Raw genomic sequence first — 16,665 nt, 5'->3', positions numbered from 1 at the left:
TGATGACCATTAAATGGTCAGACTCAAGAAACAGATGCAGCACAGAGCTGATCAAAAATGAACTTCAGCGGCCTCCTGGGTGGCGCAGTGGTTAAGCTGTACCACCAGAGACTCTGGGTTCACGCCCAGGCTCTGTCGCAACCGGCCGCGACCAGGAGGTCCATGGGGCGACACACAATTGGCCTAGCGTCGTCCGGGTTAGGGAGGGCTTGACCAGTAGGGATATAGAGAGAAAGATGGCGATGTCATCAATAGTAAATGTTTTTTAAATTATTTATTTAACTTAAAATTTACCTGGAAATTAAGTCAAGTTAAGCAGAAAAGCTACACACAAAAATGATACAACAATAATGTCACATGAAATTAATGTTACAGCAATATCAGTAAAACAAAGTATAGTTTAAAATCAGTTTGTCATCTAAAGATTTCAGTGAAGGATGCTAGTTTATATAACACAAGTGTACACTGTTGGGTGGTGATGTTAAAATGTAGCATATGCACAGCAGTGCTTACTTTATTTTAAAGATTTTCTTGACACACTAAAATGCATACTCACTCAAAATACATTTCTCACAGAGCCCCAGAAAACATATTTAGGCCAATTTATTCCAATCTTAAACTGCAGGGCTCCCTGTTAATACTCGTTCTATTTTTGATTTGCATGTTGTTGGAGGTTCCAGAGGTAGTCGTTGGCGAAGTTCATAATCTGAGTCATGGCGTTCAGTATCAGGATATCCATGTTGTTATCCATCTTCCCCTCCTCGTGGTAGTTCTTCACCGGCAGGATGCAGTTCATGGGAAGGCCTAGCTCATTACTGCAGATCTGCATCTGAAAAACGTTGGAGAGAAAAAGGGCTGGATCAGTTTTGCTTGAGTGATGATCATTGAATCATGTCAGCACAACCAAGATTTAATGGCCGACTACATTGCAGACATTGCGTCAACCGATGGTTGCATGCCACGTCATCAACTGTGCAGTTGAGCATCAGATTGCCTCATCAAATTATATAGTTAGCTGACATGTTAAACACTTGTCGAGGCAATGTGAAATTTGATCAGGTTTGAGGTCATGTGATTTACCTTCTCTTTGATCGCCTTGCTGTAGAAGATTCTCTTCACATCCTTGTTCACCAGCTCACAAGCCTTGTCTGGCATGGTCATGACAACAACTTGAGGAATTTCTGCAATAGAAATGAATATTTAATGAATAGAAGGACTAGCATAAGTAACACTATCATGTAATAGTGAAAAGTCAAGAGCTACAGCTGAAAGGTGACAACTGATAGCCAGCCATAGTTGTAGTCTATTGAGAAACAGAGGTTAAAGAGCTTACTTACTTAGTCTGCTGGCTTCTGCCCTGATGTTCTTCATCTTGGCTATGACATCCTCTGACATGCGAGAGATTTTGTCCGCTGACACAATACTCACCAGGCAGTGAGTTTTGTCACTTAAGCTGGGATTCTGAATGAATTCCTTTTTTTGGTCCGATAATGGGTGGAAAGGATTGAACTGACCAAGAAAATATAAGATTTGTTAGTGTGTGTGTGTGTGTGTGTTTGTGTGTGTGTGTGTGTTTGACTTTTACATTACCTCATAGCCCTCTGGTAGATGGCCCTTCAGAGCATTGATGATGTCATCAGGGTGCAGCCCGTTTTTTTGTGTTTCCAGACCCATGACATCATTGAATGCAAAGGGAAGACGTTTTTCACCAGAACGGCCTTGAATGTAGTGTGTGTCATACTGAAAATAAATGTTTTATTTAATAACATTTGTATGGAAAGGTTAAATACCCTCACACTCAGAAACATGAAAAGCATCCCAAACTGAGGCTCAGAATCAACAAATATATACACTGAGTGTCCAAAACATTAGGAACACCTGATCTTTCAACCAAACTCTACCTACAGTACATATATATATTACCTCACTTACCTCAATGCCAAGAGTGTGCAAAGCTGACATCAAGGCAAAGGGTGGCTACTTTGAAGAATCTCAAAAATAAAATATATTTTGATTTGTTTAACACTTTTTGGTTACTACATGATTCCATACGTGTTATTTCATCATTTTGATGACTTCATTATTCTACAATGTAGAAAATAGTAAAAATAAAGAAAAACCCTTGAACGAGTAGGTGTGTCCAAACTTTTGACTGGTACTGTAAGTATTCAGACCCTTTACTCAGACCCTTTATATAAAATTGATTTAGGGCACAATGCCCCAAAACGTGCAAAAAGGTGCATAAAGTAAAAATGCAAGACCAACGTTTCGGTTTTTAACTATACTATATAACTATACAGTAGAATACATATTATAAACTGGGTGGTTCGAGCCCTGAATACTGATTGGCTGACAGCTGTGGTATATCAGACCGTATACCACGGGTATGACAAAACATTTATTTTTACTGTTCTAATTATGTTGCTAACCAGTTTATAATAGCATTAAGGCACCTCGGGGGTTAGTGATATATGGCCCTTATACCACGGATAAGTGCTGTGTCCAGGCACTCCACAATGCGTTGCGCATAAGAACAGCCCTGAGCCATGGTATATTGATCATTTACCATACCTCCTTCGGCCTTATTGCTTAAATATAGCATTTCTACTGTGTATATTTCTACTTTTTATTCTACTGTGTAGTTACATCCTTTGCATTTATCTAGGCTCGATTATGTGATGTTATCAACTCATTTGTCACGACTCCGACCGAAGGACACTCCCCTTCCCGTTCGGGTGGTGCTCGGCGGTCGTAGTCGCCGGCCTACTAGCTGCTACTGATTATTTCCTCCCCCTCCTTATGTGTTGATTGTGTGCACCTGTTTTGAGTTAGGTAGTAAGGCTTTATTAGCCCGCAGGGTTCCTTGTGCGGGATTAATTATTGTGATCGTCTGTTTGGTGTACTTGTGTGCACGTCTATGGGTTTTGTGTTTTCCCATTTTGTGGGTTTTCCCTGGACAGTTTAAGTCCCCCTGTTTGGGGCATTTGTTTGTTAAGTACGCCCTGTGTTTTTGTGAGGGTTGGCTTATGTTCAGCGTTTCTCAGTGCATTAAAATAGCACTCCCCTGAACTCTCTGCTTCCTGCGCCTGACTCCTCACCCACTACACTCAGACCGTTACATCATATCTGTTTTCTTTATAGCCAGATTTGTGTGCTTTCATTTGCCTTGTCCATTTCCTTTATACACCTTTTCATATAAAAATGTGTAAATGATATACATTTGTCTCCATTTTTTATTTGAAGTTTCCAACTGTCTGAGTGTATTTATACTTTCCATGGTCCTAATTTTGCAAACCTACGCCCCTGTGATCCGTTTTGCATTTAAAACAGCGCAGACAACCTCTCTTTGTTCCTGTAAGTCCCTCTTCATGTCTCTGCCTATTTGTGGCTCATGAAATACTGTGTCTTAGTGTACCAGGATATATTAGGTAGCCATATTCCATGCCTGCATTGTGTCTGTGTTAAATGTATTAGGCACTGCAGCTTACTGTCATGGTGAAGCTTAAGCCAGAGGCAGCAGCTACCAGGGCACCACTTGTTGTCCGATTTTGGAAGACATTGTTGACTGAGTTGATGAAGCTGGACTTTCCTGCACCGACTGGTCCATATAGCAGGCATCTGAGCTGACCCACGTCAGGATCACTCAGTTTAAAGCTCCTCAGATCATCCACCATACGGTCTCTCTCTACTTTACTGTGAGAGACAATGAAGAGCACCTGTTACTTCTTGTTTTGTTTACCTGGCCATTGTTTCCAAATGCTAACCTTTTCCCATTTGTGGCACAGATTCAATGCAAAACAGTTGCCATAGACTCCTTATATATACATATACATATACAGCGAAATTGCATCAAGATAACGCCAGGACTTAATTGATTTAAGATGGTGAGAAACTGATATCTGCAATTTAGCATAGCACTGTCACGACTTCCTCCGAAGTTGGCTCTCCTGCCTATTCGGGCGGTACTCGGCGGTCGTTGTCACCGTCCTACTAGCCACTACCGATCCCTTTTTCGTTTGTCTGTTGGTTTTGTCTTATTAGGTTCACCTGTGTGTAGTTTAGTTTAATTAACGTCTTTATATGTAGTAGGTTGTCCCGCCCTTGTTTTGTGCGGGATTGTTTTTGTATTCAGTTGCGCCACCTTTTTGGTTATTTGCTTCCTGTTTATAAGTTTGAGGTGGTGGGACGGATGCGCCATCGTCCGTGAGGAGATGGCGCAAAGTACATCTGGACCGTCGGTTCCGGGGATTGGACTGGCCAACACGGTGCGCTTTTCTTGGCGGGGAAAAGAGATGGAGCCTTGGGGGAGAGAAACCATCGGGAGGAACATCCTAATGGGGCACCTAAAATTGAAGGTTAAAGATGTTCTATGCCTTCAGGGGAATCCAATGGAGAAGGGGTTTGATGTAGTCCTATATTTGGAAGAAAAACACAATGAGATTATGAAGACGGTGACGGAAGGGAAAGAAGAAGGTCCCCTGTGTCATTACACGGTGACCATCCTGGCAAGAAACATGTAACCGTAACCATGTACAATCCGCACGTGAAGGACGAAGAAGTGAGGGCCTTTCTGGGGAGGTACATGGACAATGTCTCCTCAGCGAGGTACCTCAGGGACTCCCTGGGTTTCTGGAATGGGAAGAGAGGCTTCCAGGCATTACTCAGGGAGTCCCCGAAGAGTGTGGATGGCTACCTCCATCCTCCGGCAATATTCTCCCTGGGGGCTGACAGGGGAACCCTATACTATGCACGTCAGCCCCCGTTCTGCAGGCGTTGTATGGCCTACGGCCATACCCTGGCCTCGTGCAGTAACAAGAAATGTCATTTTTGTGGGTCGGAAGAGCACGAGGCCAGGGAGTGTGACGAGCCCAAGGCTTGCCAAGGGTGTGGCTCCAGAGAACACCTGTGGCGTGATTGCCCGGATCGTCACAGGTCATACGCGTCTGCAGCTGGGGGGGGGGAGCGGGGGGAGGAAAGAAAGGACGCGTGCGGATTGTACGGATGGCACAGGGGAAAAAGGCAAGAGAAGAGGATGGAAAGAAGGAAGAAATGAGAAGAAAGAGGCGGGAAGAAGGAAAGAGTGGAAAAGAAGAGAAGGAAAAGAAGGCAGAAGAACGTAAAGGAGCGGTGAAGGGGACAGTGGTGCGAGAAGGAGTGGAAGAGGGAACGGGGACAGTGACAGGGACAGTGACGGAGAAGGAGGGAGGAGTGGAGGTGGGAGGGGAGGGGGTGGGAGGGGCGGAGATGGGGGGAAGGAGTGGGGGGACAGCCTGCCAGGCTTCCTCGAGGTCGAAATGAGGGATTTGGTGTTAGCGGGGATGGCGGGGATGGGACGTTGTGTCTCCCCGCTACCTCCTTCACCAAAGAAGAAAGGGATGAAGAGGGGGAGCTTTGCAGGAAGTGAGAGGGAGGGGGGTGTGGAGGGGGGGGAGGGGGGGGGGCTAAGAGAGTGGCGGGGGGGGGGGGGGTAATTTGTCCTTCCGGTTTGCCTCAGCCCCTTGCATTTTAGTGGATGACTCCAGTGAGGGGTCGGTGGGCTGTTTGCTAGAGGGATCCCAACTCCTGTTTGAGGAGATGGGGTCCCCTACATGCAGCCCCGAGGCAAACAGGGAGGGGGGGATGGTGGGTGGGGAGGGAGGGAGGGAGGGAGGACCCAACACACTGCCTGGGTCATGGGTTGGGATGGAGGACGGGGGGGCGTCAGGAGAGGAGAGGACGTCCCCGCCGGTGGAGATGGACCAGGGGAGCATCGGGTGAGTCTCCTGTTTTTTTTTGTTTTTTGGGGGTTTATTTGTTGTTAATAATTAAATGAATAGTTCTGTTTCTTTTTTTAGTCTAAATGTTAGGGGGTTAAGGAATAATGTTAAAAGGAGGGCGTTTTTTTGTTATTTAGAGGGTGTGGGGTTTGATTTCTGTTTTTTACAGGAGGTTCACCTGAGGGATGGTGGGGATGTGTGTAGATTTAAGAGGGAGTGGGATAAGGGGGAATCTTTTTGGGGCATAGGAGGGGTGCACTCAACAGGAGTAGGGATTTTGTGTGGGCATAGAGAGGTTAAAATAGAGAACACTTTTGTAATAATGCAGGGTAGAGTTTTGGGGATAGATGTTAAGTTTAGAGAAGCTAGATATAGGTTAATTGGGGTGTATGGGCCACAGGTGGCGGCAGACAGGAGGGAGATGGTGGACTGTCTGGCGCCCCTGTGTGTTACAAACAGGCACTTGGTGATAGGAGGAGACTTTAATATAGATTTAGGGGTAGGCGGTGATAGCAGTGCAGGTGCCATCTCTGGGCTAATGGCTTGCCATGGTCTGGTTGATGGTGGCCTGCACACTACTCCGGCAATGGTCGGTCCTACATGGCGCAACTCCAGGGGGGTTGCACGGAGGCTCGACTACATTTTTGTATCCAGGTCTTTGGGTCAGTTGTCTGGGCGGCTGTTGCCTGTTTTCTTCACGGATCACGACGGGGTGTTCCTGCAGGTAGGGTCACCAGTCTGCCTCTTCGGTAGGGGGTACTGGAAGTTAGATCGGGATATACTGGAGGAGCAGGCTTTCGTTGACGCATTTTTTTGTTTCTTTCGGAGGCTTGACGGCCTCCGGTCCATGTGCGAGGGGGTGTTAGAGTGGTGGGATTTAGTTAAGGTGAGGATTAGGGCTTTTATAATAGGATATTGTAGAAGGAAAAAAAGGGAGGAAAGGAGGGAGGTGGATCGTATCCAAAGGTTAATTGAACTCGAGTACGAGGCAGGCAACCTCGGCGGGTCGATTGACTGGGAGAGATTCGCAGCCCTAAAGGCGCAGCTCAGGGAGCTGCAGGAGCAGAAGGCTCGAGCTTTCCTGGAGCGTGCGCATAGTGGCTTTCTAGAACATAATGAGACTTGTTCCGCTATGTTCTTTAAGTCTGTTAGGGCCAGGCAGAGTAGGAAGGTAATGCATGGAGTTAGGGAAGAAAATGGTAGTATAGTAAGTAAACCAGAGGAAATGTCAGGGTGACAACTGATCATTTCCAAGGTTTATTTAAGGAAAGGGAAATAGATGTAGAGCAGGGAAACGTGTTTTTAGAACACTTGTCCCGGGGGTTGCCAGAGGACATTAGAGACGTGATGGAGGCCCAGATCTCACTAGAAGAGGTTGAGAGCGCTCTTAGGAGGATGGGAAAAGGGAAGGTGCCTGGGATGGATGGGCTGCCGGCTGAGTTTTACCTCAAGTTTTGGGGTATACTTGGACCAGTGGTTCTCAAAGTCTTGAAGGCCATCCTTGAGACGGGGGTCCCGGGGGGATCAATGGCTGTTGGTGTGCTGTCACTTCTTTATAAGAAGGGGGAAGCAACTGACCTTGGCAACTGGCGGCCATTGACCATGCTGTGCGTAGATTACAAGATTCTTGCAAAGGTTTTAGCAGACCGGTTGCGCACAGCCCTTCCCTACGTCGTCCACGAGGATCAGACGTGCGGGGTAGAGGGCCGCTCTATAAGATGGAACCTACAGTTGATCAGGGATTCCATCGCTTGGGTTGAAGATAGAGGGCTGCCTTTAATGGTAGCAGCGCTAGATCAGGCGAAAGCTTTTGATCGCGTGAATAGATATTTTCTATTCAGGGTGTTAGGTAGATTAGGATTTGGGGAGAAGTTTATAGGATGGATCCGTACTTTATATGTCGGAGCGGGGTGTCGAGTTAGTGTAAATAGTCACTTAGGTGACGTTTTTGACCTCTCGTCTGGGGTCAGGCAGGGATGCCCACTCTCGGCTCTCCTCTTCGTTCTGTACATGGAGCCTCTGGGGGCTGCCATTAGGGCAGACACAGGGGTGGAAGGCTTGTTGATCCCTGGAAGGGGTGGGCTGTGTGTTAAGATGACGCAGTACGCCGACGACACTTCCTTGCTGTTGTGCAAGGACTCGTGCATGACAAGGTCCCTTGCCATCTTTGGGGATTTCACCCGAGCGTCGGGAGCAGTTCTGAACCATGCAAAGTCTTCCGTCAAGTTTTTCGGAAGATGGCGCGGTAGAACGGATGTGCCTGGGGGGTTCTCTCTGTGAAGGGGCCCTGAGGATTCTCGGGGTTCATTTTGAGACCTCCGGCTCAGTGACACTAAACTGGAACATGCGTATCGCAGTGGTACAGAGGAAGCTAGCAATGTGGAAGGCTAGGTATTTGTCTTTTATGGGCAAAGTCCTGGTCCTAAAGGTGGATGTGTTGCCGTCTCTTTTGTATTTGGCATATATCTACCCATGGCAGGTGGCAGGTGCGAGTGGGTCGCCAGTGCACGCATGATCTGTCCCATCGGGGAGGGAGGTAGGGGGGTACCACATTTCCCCCTCAAGCTGGACTCAATTTTTGTTTCTTTCTTGTTAGCGGAGCTTGCTCAGCCAGTGATACACCCGTCCGGTTACCTCCTGCGGGTGTTCTTCTCGTATCAGGCGAGAAGCGTAATGGTGTGGTCTAACACGGGTCCTCGGGCGGAACAGCTGCCGTGGCACTTTGGTCATGCGGCCAAGTGGCTGCGTGCGCACCCCGAGGTTGAAGTTGCCCGAGTAGGTTTAGACCACAGGCACCTTTACGAGGAGGTCAGGCAGGCAGGGAGTCCTGCGCCCGTAGCGGGCATCTCGTCAGTGGTCTGGGAGGGAGTGCAGGCGCGGGGCCTGGACAACGGGCTCAAGGACCTGAATTGGTTGAGCCTTCATAAGCGTTTGCCGGTACTTTCCATCTTGTACCGGTATAGTTTGGTGCGATCCCCCACCTGTCCAAGATCTGCTTGTGGCAGGGAGGAGACTGTGCGCCATGCCTTCTGGGACTGTGCCTTTGCCGGACTAGTATGGGCTAGGGCACAGGTGATGCTAGGTGTGGTTAGGAGTGATTTTGTTTTGACATGGGCTAGGCTAGAGAGAGGCGTAGGGAGAGCAAAGGGAACGGATAGGGACAGGTTTCTGCTCTGGCTTCTCATGAGTCTCTTTAAAAAGGGACTGTGGGAAGCCAGGAAGAATTTAGTCAAGACAGGGAGAGATTGGGGGGTGGAAGGGATAGTGAGAAGTGTGGAAGGTGATTTGAGGGGGAGGATGAAGAGGGAGGAGAGGAAGTGGGGGAAGCATGCGGCACGGGAGAGGTGGAAAGGGGTTTAGGGCTGGGAGTGTTAGAGTGAGTTTGGTAAGGGGATAGATTAGGGAAGGGGAGATAGGGAAAGGGTTAGGTATTGGTTAGGTATGACGGGGAGGGACGATGCTCCCCTGAGGTTTGTTTTTGTTTGATGTTTTTGTAAATAGAATTTTATTAAGAATGAATGAGAATTATGATTTTGTAATAGTATGAATGGTATTGATTGTAATAAATTATTTTAACCACTTGTGTTTTATTCTCCGGTCTATTTTGATCCTGCGTTGGATTATTCACCCTGTGTGTTGGGTTGACCGTGTTTTTTGTGCGCCGGAGAATAAACTGTTCGATTCACTGAAACCTGCTCTCTGCGCCTGATTCCAACCACCTTGATAAAACGTGACAAGCACACTATTCACACAACACAACCCTTGATAGTGCATCGGTCTAAGGCACTGCATCTTAGTGCACGAGGCATCACTACAGACCCTGGTTTGATTCCAGGCTGTATCACAACCGGCTGTGATTGGGAGTCGCAATTGTAGGCCGCAATTGTAAATAAGAATTTGTTCTTAACTGACTTGACTAGTTAAATAAAATGTTAAAAATAAAATAAAATAAAAACATGAGTTTTACTTTCTTTCATCCTCCATATTTGGTCAATCGGTACAGTACTTACCTCCAATGTGTTTCCCTCCATTCTTTGTCAAATTCTGTGTGACACACATAGAACACATCTAGATTAAAATCACTAAACTATTGTTTTCCACATTCCAGTACCCACCATCTCTTACTTTCAAATGTTGATTACAATGACACATAGATATAATGGAAACTTACTCATTAATTAACTAAGCAAGTCAGTTAAGAACAAGTTCTTATTTACAATAACCCACTGCTCCCCAGTAGGCCGTCAGCTCCCTTGCTCAGGGGCAGAATGACAGTTTTTTACCTTGTCAGGTCGAGGTTTCGATCCAGCAACCTTTCAGTTACTGGCCCAACACTCTAACCACTAAACTACCTGCCACCCCTACAGGGCATGTACTATATAAGTAAAGCCTTGGGGCTGTGGTCAATGCATGCGATAAAACAGTGTCTGCAGTTTCCCAGAAAAAAGTAAAAAGAATTGGGACTGATGCACTGTGCTTGAACAGAATTTGCACTCATACCTGATATTCACTATCAGGTGTTGACTGTATTTTACAGGTATGTCATCTCTTACCTTTCTTTGGTGGGGGTGTTGGTGTCGGTGCTGGCGTTGATTCTCCTCCACCCATGTTTGCTTTTCTAAGAGGGAATGTAACAGGGTTGGGGTCAATTCCAAATTCATTAGAATTTCAACAATCTTTCAAGTTATTCAATTGGAATTAGACTGTTTGGACTTGAAATGTTGTACAATTCCAATTCAGTAGAATTGAATTAAATTGGAATTCAGTATTTTTACATTTCCCAGTTAATGTAATGTATCAAACATTGACTACAGGATTTGTTTTAAATACTTTCAACTTGTATTTTTATAGTTCCAGTATAGGTAGGCTGTTGGATTAGTCACATGATCAGCCTTAAAGCCTGATGGAATTGAATTTGTATTTGTGGAATTGTTGTGACCTAATATAGAATTGGGAATTGAATTCTAACATTGGAATGGAGAGGAATGGAGAGGAATTTAATTATTTCTGAATTTAAAGACTGACCTGGAATTTGAATTGAATTAAATAGAATTTACAGAGATTTAATTAGTGGAATTAGAAGCTCAGTGCAGTCAACTTTATTGTGCTGTGTTTTATGTATATATACACTATGAGGTTGGAATAATACGGTGCAATTGTGAAAAGTATGATAATGTCCTAGTGGAATGCCAATTGAAATTTCAGCCTGTTTTGGTGGGATGAAGTATTGGCCTGCCCTAGTGACATCCCCAGGCGGGGGACCTTTTAAATGAGTTAGTAGGCCAATAACAAAGAGCGTTCCAAACCTCTCTGCCAATAACAGATAGTTTCACCTCCCCACTCAGACAGTCCTATCAACATTTTAGCTTGAGACATTTTAATTGAAAACAATCATAGAAAGGTACTTAATTGTTAGCCAGAAATGATTTGACTGTGAGATACAAACAGCTGCATTGGACCTTTTAACTCAACCCTGGAACATAAAAATACTATTTGGGTTGAATAGTATGTCATGTCTGCACTGCAGCTATTAGGGCTGGGTGGATACCAGTATTACAATATTTTTTCCACGGCAAAAAATGAAAATACGAGGCAGACCAAACTCTTTGGTCCTTTAAATACCTGCTGTATGTAAGATAGTGTGCTATAGTTTGAAAAATAAATAGCAACATAAATTATGTTTGTTTCCAACATTAGGGCTGGTTTCCTAAAGAAGTTTAATCCAAAGCATATTAATGCCCATGATTTTGGAATTAAATGTTTGACGAGTAGGTGTCCACAAAGATCGAAACTGTTGCAAATGATGCTAAATGCAGTAATACAATCAGTACATGTACAACATGTGGAACTGTCCTTTAACTGCACTCAAATTGATGTCTATTGTTTTTAAACTCTTTTTGAAGATGAGAAAAGAGGACAGTTCAGCCTAGTAAAGAATTCTCCTTATGAGATGGTGGAGAAGATAGCTTCAGACAAAGCAAAGACAGGTGGAAGTTACAATTCAATGTGTTTCAGTAAACATTTATTTTTGTATAATTATTGTATAGTTTAATGTATGTCTAGGAAACTGCCCCATAATGTAGAAGATGTATAGGAACAATAGAAGACAAGGTTACATATTTCCTTTGTGCACAAATTATAGACAGCTTCTACAAACATTGCAGTATAGCAATGATTTATATTGCTTGTTATATTTGATTTTTCCTTTTGCAATGCAAATATTGTACTGTATATCGATCAGGTCCTCTACCAATTTTTCCTATCATCAGAATAAATGGTTTATAAAAGATATAAAAATGTATAAAAAAAAGTGAATAGACTTACCTTGTTGGTACTAGGTTCCTCCTGAGGCTGAGACTGATGTTGTTCTGAAAAAAGGATTTCACCAGCATCTATTTATACTTGCACAATTGAAAGTGAAATTCAGGTGAGGAGGACTGTCTAGCTCTCCTATTTCTCTAGCTATTTCTTGTAAATGGGGCCATTATAGTAATAGAGGGACCATAGTTTTACTTTCAATATAACGCTTTCACTTTTATTTTACAAATAAGAGCATCAGGTGGTTATGTGGTTTAGACAGAAAGACAAACGGCCAGCTGTTATAGTCTTCTAAACCAATCACATTTCTATGAAGTCAGACCATTTATGAACACAATTGTTTATATTTTATCAATGACATTACAAGTGAGAGAAGGTCAGTGAACTAACAAATATTTGTAGTATTATATTATGCAAACAGCTGTCATAATATGCTTATGTTTCTCATCATACTTGTGTGGTTAATTTATCCTGAAACTCCCAGGACCTATAAAGTTCATCCAGGCTACTTTAGAAATTCGCTTATGAGGTGAAATGGAACCAGAACCACCCATGTCCTCCGTCCTCCGCGAGCACTATGAGGTAGAATAGTGCTAGCAACCAGCATAGCAACCAGAATAGCAACCAGCATAGCGACAGACGCTTTGGTTCATTACTTAGGCCAGTCAGGATTTGACATGTTCTAGCAACGGCACTAGCAACAGACGCTAACAGCTAATTGAATCCCGTTGTGACCCAGGGGTGGAAACCATTTGGCAGTGGACATTATTTGACAAGGCAGGCCCTGTTATAAATAATGTGAATATCCTTTGTTTAAAATATCCCACCCATTCAACTAGGACTATTCAAAATAAAGGGCAGGACTTTTGTTTTCTCTGTTGTCTAACCTGAACCTGCAGAGGCTGGCCAGTGAAGCAGAACGTGTCCAGTGAGACCATCCCTGGCACGACAACATCAAGGTAACACTACTGGCCGCCTCACTTCGCGTTCCTAGGAATCTATGCATTATTTAGTTTTTTTTGTGTTATTTCTTACATTGGTACACAAGGTAATCTTAGGTTTTATTACATACAGTTGGGAGGAACTACTGCATATAAGACGTCAACTCACCATCATTACGACCAGGAATACGACTTTCCCGAAGCGGATCCTGTGTTTTGCCCACCACCCAGGACAATGGATCGAATCGCACATCGCGCACCGCTCCCGAGCATACTACTCGCCAATGTCAAGTCTCTTGATAACAAGGTTGATGAAATCCAAGCAAGGGTAGCATTCCAGAGAGACAGAGACTGTAACGTTCTTTGCTTCACGGAAACATGACTCACTCGAGCATCGCGCCGACAGAAACAAGCATCTTTGGAAGCATCTTCCTTTAAATACCTGCTGTATGTAAGATATTGTGTGCTATAGCTTGAAAAATAAATAAATACATGTGACTCTGGATGGCAACATAATGATGTTTGTTTCAAACATTAGGGCTGTTTTCCTAAAGAAGTTTAATCCACTTCACGTTTTGTTTCCTTGCCACGTTACTAATGAATATTGTGATATTGGTATCGTCATGGCCTTAGTAGCTACACTACATGGCCAGATGTCTGTGGGCACCCCTTCAAATTAGTGGATTCGGCTATTTCAGCCATACCTGTTGCTGACAGGTGTATAAAATTGAGCACGTCGCCATGCGATCTCCATAGACAAACATTGTCTGTAGAATGGCCCATACTGAAGAGAATAGTGACTTTCAACGTGGCACCGTCATAGGATTCCCCCTTTCCAACAAGTCAGTTCGTAACATTTCTGCCCTGATAGAGCTGCCCTGGGCAACTGTAAGTGCTGTTATTGGGAAGTGGAAGCATCTAGGAGCCACAACGGCTCAGCCGCAAAGTGGTAGGCCACACAAGCTCACAGAACGGGACCACGAGTGTTGAAGAGTGTTAACATGATCTGTCCTCGGTTGCACACTCAATACCGAGTCCCAAACTGCCTCTGGAAGCAACATCAGCACAAAAACTGTTCATTGGAACCTTGATTAAATGGTTTTCCATGGCCGAGCAGTCGTGCACAAGCCTAAGATCGCCATGCGCAATGCCAAGCGTCGGCTGGAGCAGTGGAAACACATTCTCTGAAGTGATCAATCACCCTTCACCATCTAGCAGTCCAACGGACGAATCTGTGTTTGTCGGATGCCAGGAGAACGCTACCTGCCCCAATGCATAGTACCAACTGTAAAGTTTGGTGAGGGAGGAATAATGGTCTGGGGCTGTTTTTCATGGTTCGGGCTAGGCCCCTTAGTTCCAGTGAAGGGAAATCTTAACGCTATAGCATAAAATGACATTTTAGACGATTCTGTGCTTCCAGCTTTGTGGCAACAGTTTGAGGAAGGCCCTTTCCTGTTTCAGCATGATAATGCCCCCATGCACAAAGCGAGATCCATACAGAAATGGGTTATCGAGATTGGTGTAGAAGAACTTGTCTTGCCAGCCCTTACCTCAACCCCATCGAACACCATTGGGATGAATTGGAACGCCAACTGCGAGCCAGGCCTAATCGCCCAACATCAGTGCCCGAGCTCACTAAGCAAGTCCCCGCAGCAATGTTCCAACATCTAGTGGAAAACCTTCCCAGAAGAGTGGAGGCTGTTATAGCAGCAAAGCAGTACGCCATATTAATGCCCATGATTTTGGAATTTAATGTTTGACAAGTAGGTGTCCACAAAGATCGGAAACTGTTGCAAATGATGGTAAATGCAGTAATACAATCAGTACATGTACAACATATGTGGAACTGTCCTTTAACTGCACTCAAATTGATGTCTATTTTTTAAAACTCTTTTTGAAGATCTACAATGAGAAAAGAAGGCAGTTCAGCCTAGTAAAGAATTCTCCTTATGAGATGGTGGAGAAGGCAGCTTCAGACATCGAGAAGCTACTGGCCAAGAAATGCAAAGCACTTGATGTAAGTCAGCAATTTGACTTCTATTTATTTCACAAAAAAACACTAACAGCCAGTTGGACGCACTGCCAAATTCTCTAAAACGATGTTGGAGGTGACTTATGGTAGAGAAATTAACATGCAAACCTCTGGCGACAGCTCTGGTGGACATTCCTGCAGTCAGCATGCCATTTGCATGCTCCCTCAACTTATGGCATTGTGTTATGTGACACACTTCACATTTTAGAGTGGCATTTTGTTGCCCCCCAGCACAAGGTGCACCTGTGTAATGATCATGCTGTTTAATCAGCTTTTTGATATGCCACACCTGTCAGGTGGATGGATTATCTTGGCAAAGGAGAAATGCTCACTAACAGGAATGTAAACAAATTTGTGCACAAAATTTGAGAGAAATAAGCTTTGTGCATATGGAACATTTCTGTGATCTTTTATTTCAGCTCATGACACATGGGACCAATACTTTACATGTTGCGTTTATATTTTTGTTCAGTATATTTAGGAACACAAAATGCCTCCCAAACCAGCTTTTCAGGTGTTTGTTAAAGCAAAGACAGGTGGAAGTTACAATTAAATTTGTGTTTCAGTAAACATTTATTTTTGTATAATTATTGTATAGTTTATTAATATACGTCTAGGAAACTGCTCCATAATGTAGAAGATGTATAGGAACAATAGAAGACAAGGTTACAGATTTCCTTTGTGCACAAATTATAGACAGCTTCTACAAACATTGCAGTATAGCAATGATTTATATTGCTTTTTATATTTGATTTTTCCTTTACCAATTTTTCCTATCATCAGAATAAATTGTTTATAAAAGATATGAAAATGTATAAAAAAAAAATTGAATAGACTTACCTTGTTGGTACTAGTTCCTCCTGAGGCCGTGACTCTGATATAGTTCTGAAAAAAGGATTTCACCAGCACCTATTTATACTTGCACAATATAAAGTGAAATTCAGGTAAGGAGGACTGTCTAGCTCTCCTATTTCTCTAGCTATTTCTTGTAAATGGGGCCATTATAGTAATAGAGGGACCATAGTTTTACTTTCAATATAACGCTTTCACTTTTATTTTACAAATAAGAGCATCAGGTGGTTATGTGGTTTAGACAGAAAGACAAACGCTCAGCTCTTATAGTCTTCTAAACCAATTACATTTCTATTAAGTCAGACCATTTATGAACACAATTGTTTATCTTTTATCAATGACATTACAAGTGAGAGAAGGTCAGTGAACTATTAACAAATATTTGTAGTATTATATTATGCAAACTGCTGTCATAATATGATTATGTTTCTCATCATACTTGTGTGGTTAATTTGTCCTGAAACTCCCAGTACCTATAGAGTTCATCCAGGCTACTTTAGAAATTCGCTTATGAGGTGAAATGGAACCAGAACCACCCATGTCCTCCGTCCTCCGCGAGCACTATGAGGTAGAATAGAGTTAGCAACCAGCATAGCAACCAGCATAGCAACCAGCATAGCAACCAGCATAGCAACCAGCATAGCAACCAGCATAGCAACCAGCATAGCAACCAGCATAGCAACCAGCATAGCAACCAGCATAGCAACCAGCATAGCAACCAGCATAGCAACCAGCATAGCAACCAGCATAGCAACCAGCATAGCAA

General features: G+C 43.9%; 1 protein-coding gene across 2 annotated transcripts; it reads right to left on the bottom strand.

Annotated features, from left to right (window-relative positions):
• Positions 1–259: 259 nt before the first annotated feature.
• On the bottom strand, positions 260–16,018 carry LOC109892496 (interferon-induced protein 44-like). 2 transcript variants are annotated; one of them, XM_031825878.1, is made up of 9 exons: positions 15,888–16,018; positions 12,081–12,124; positions 10,310–10,374; positions 9,767–9,800; positions 3,489–3,693; positions 1,591–1,740; positions 1,338–1,509; positions 1,081–1,181; positions 260–829 (listed from the first exon to the last, which is right to left on the bottom strand). In XM_031825878.1, exons 3-9 carry the CDS (start codon positions 10,362–10,364, stop codon positions 647–649), a joined length of 900 nt encoding a protein of 299 aa, XP_031681738.1. In that variant the 5' UTR covers positions 10,365–10,374; positions 12,081–12,124; positions 15,888–16,018; the 3' UTR covers positions 260–646. The 2 variants fall into 2 exon arrangements, with proteins under 2 accessions (XP_031681738.1, XP_020340661.2); XM_020485072.2 differs by lacking the exon at positions 12,081–12,124 and having other exon boundaries at positions 269–829; positions 15,888–16,017.
• Between the last annotated feature and the right edge of the window lie 647 nt (positions 16,019–16,665).

The sequence above is a fragment of the Oncorhynchus kisutch genome, linkage group LG1 (assembly GCF_002021735.2).
Source record: "Oncorhynchus kisutch isolate 150728-3 linkage group LG1, Okis_V2, whole genome shotgun sequence".
Lineage (NCBI taxonomy): Eukaryota > Metazoa > Chordata > Actinopteri > Salmoniformes > Salmonidae > Oncorhynchus > Oncorhynchus kisutch.
Note: the sequence above shows the minus strand (reverse complement) of the source record. Positions and strands in the feature narration are given on the sequence as shown.

Bases quoted from the DNA above. Each gene is read 5' to 3' on its own strand.
- LOC109892496 (XM_031825878.1), bottom strand. From the start codon at position 10,364: ATGGGTGGAGGAGAATCAACGCCAGCACCGACACCAACACCCCCACCA. The intron at 3,694-9,766 runs GTAAGTACTGTA...TGTCTCTCACAG, and splicing joins TGGAGGGAAACACATTGGAG to TAAAGTAGAGAGAGACCGTA. The intron at 830-1,080 runs GTAAATCACATG...AACGTTTTTCAG, and splicing joins GCAAGGCGATCAAAGAGAAG to ATGCAGATCTGCAGTAATGA.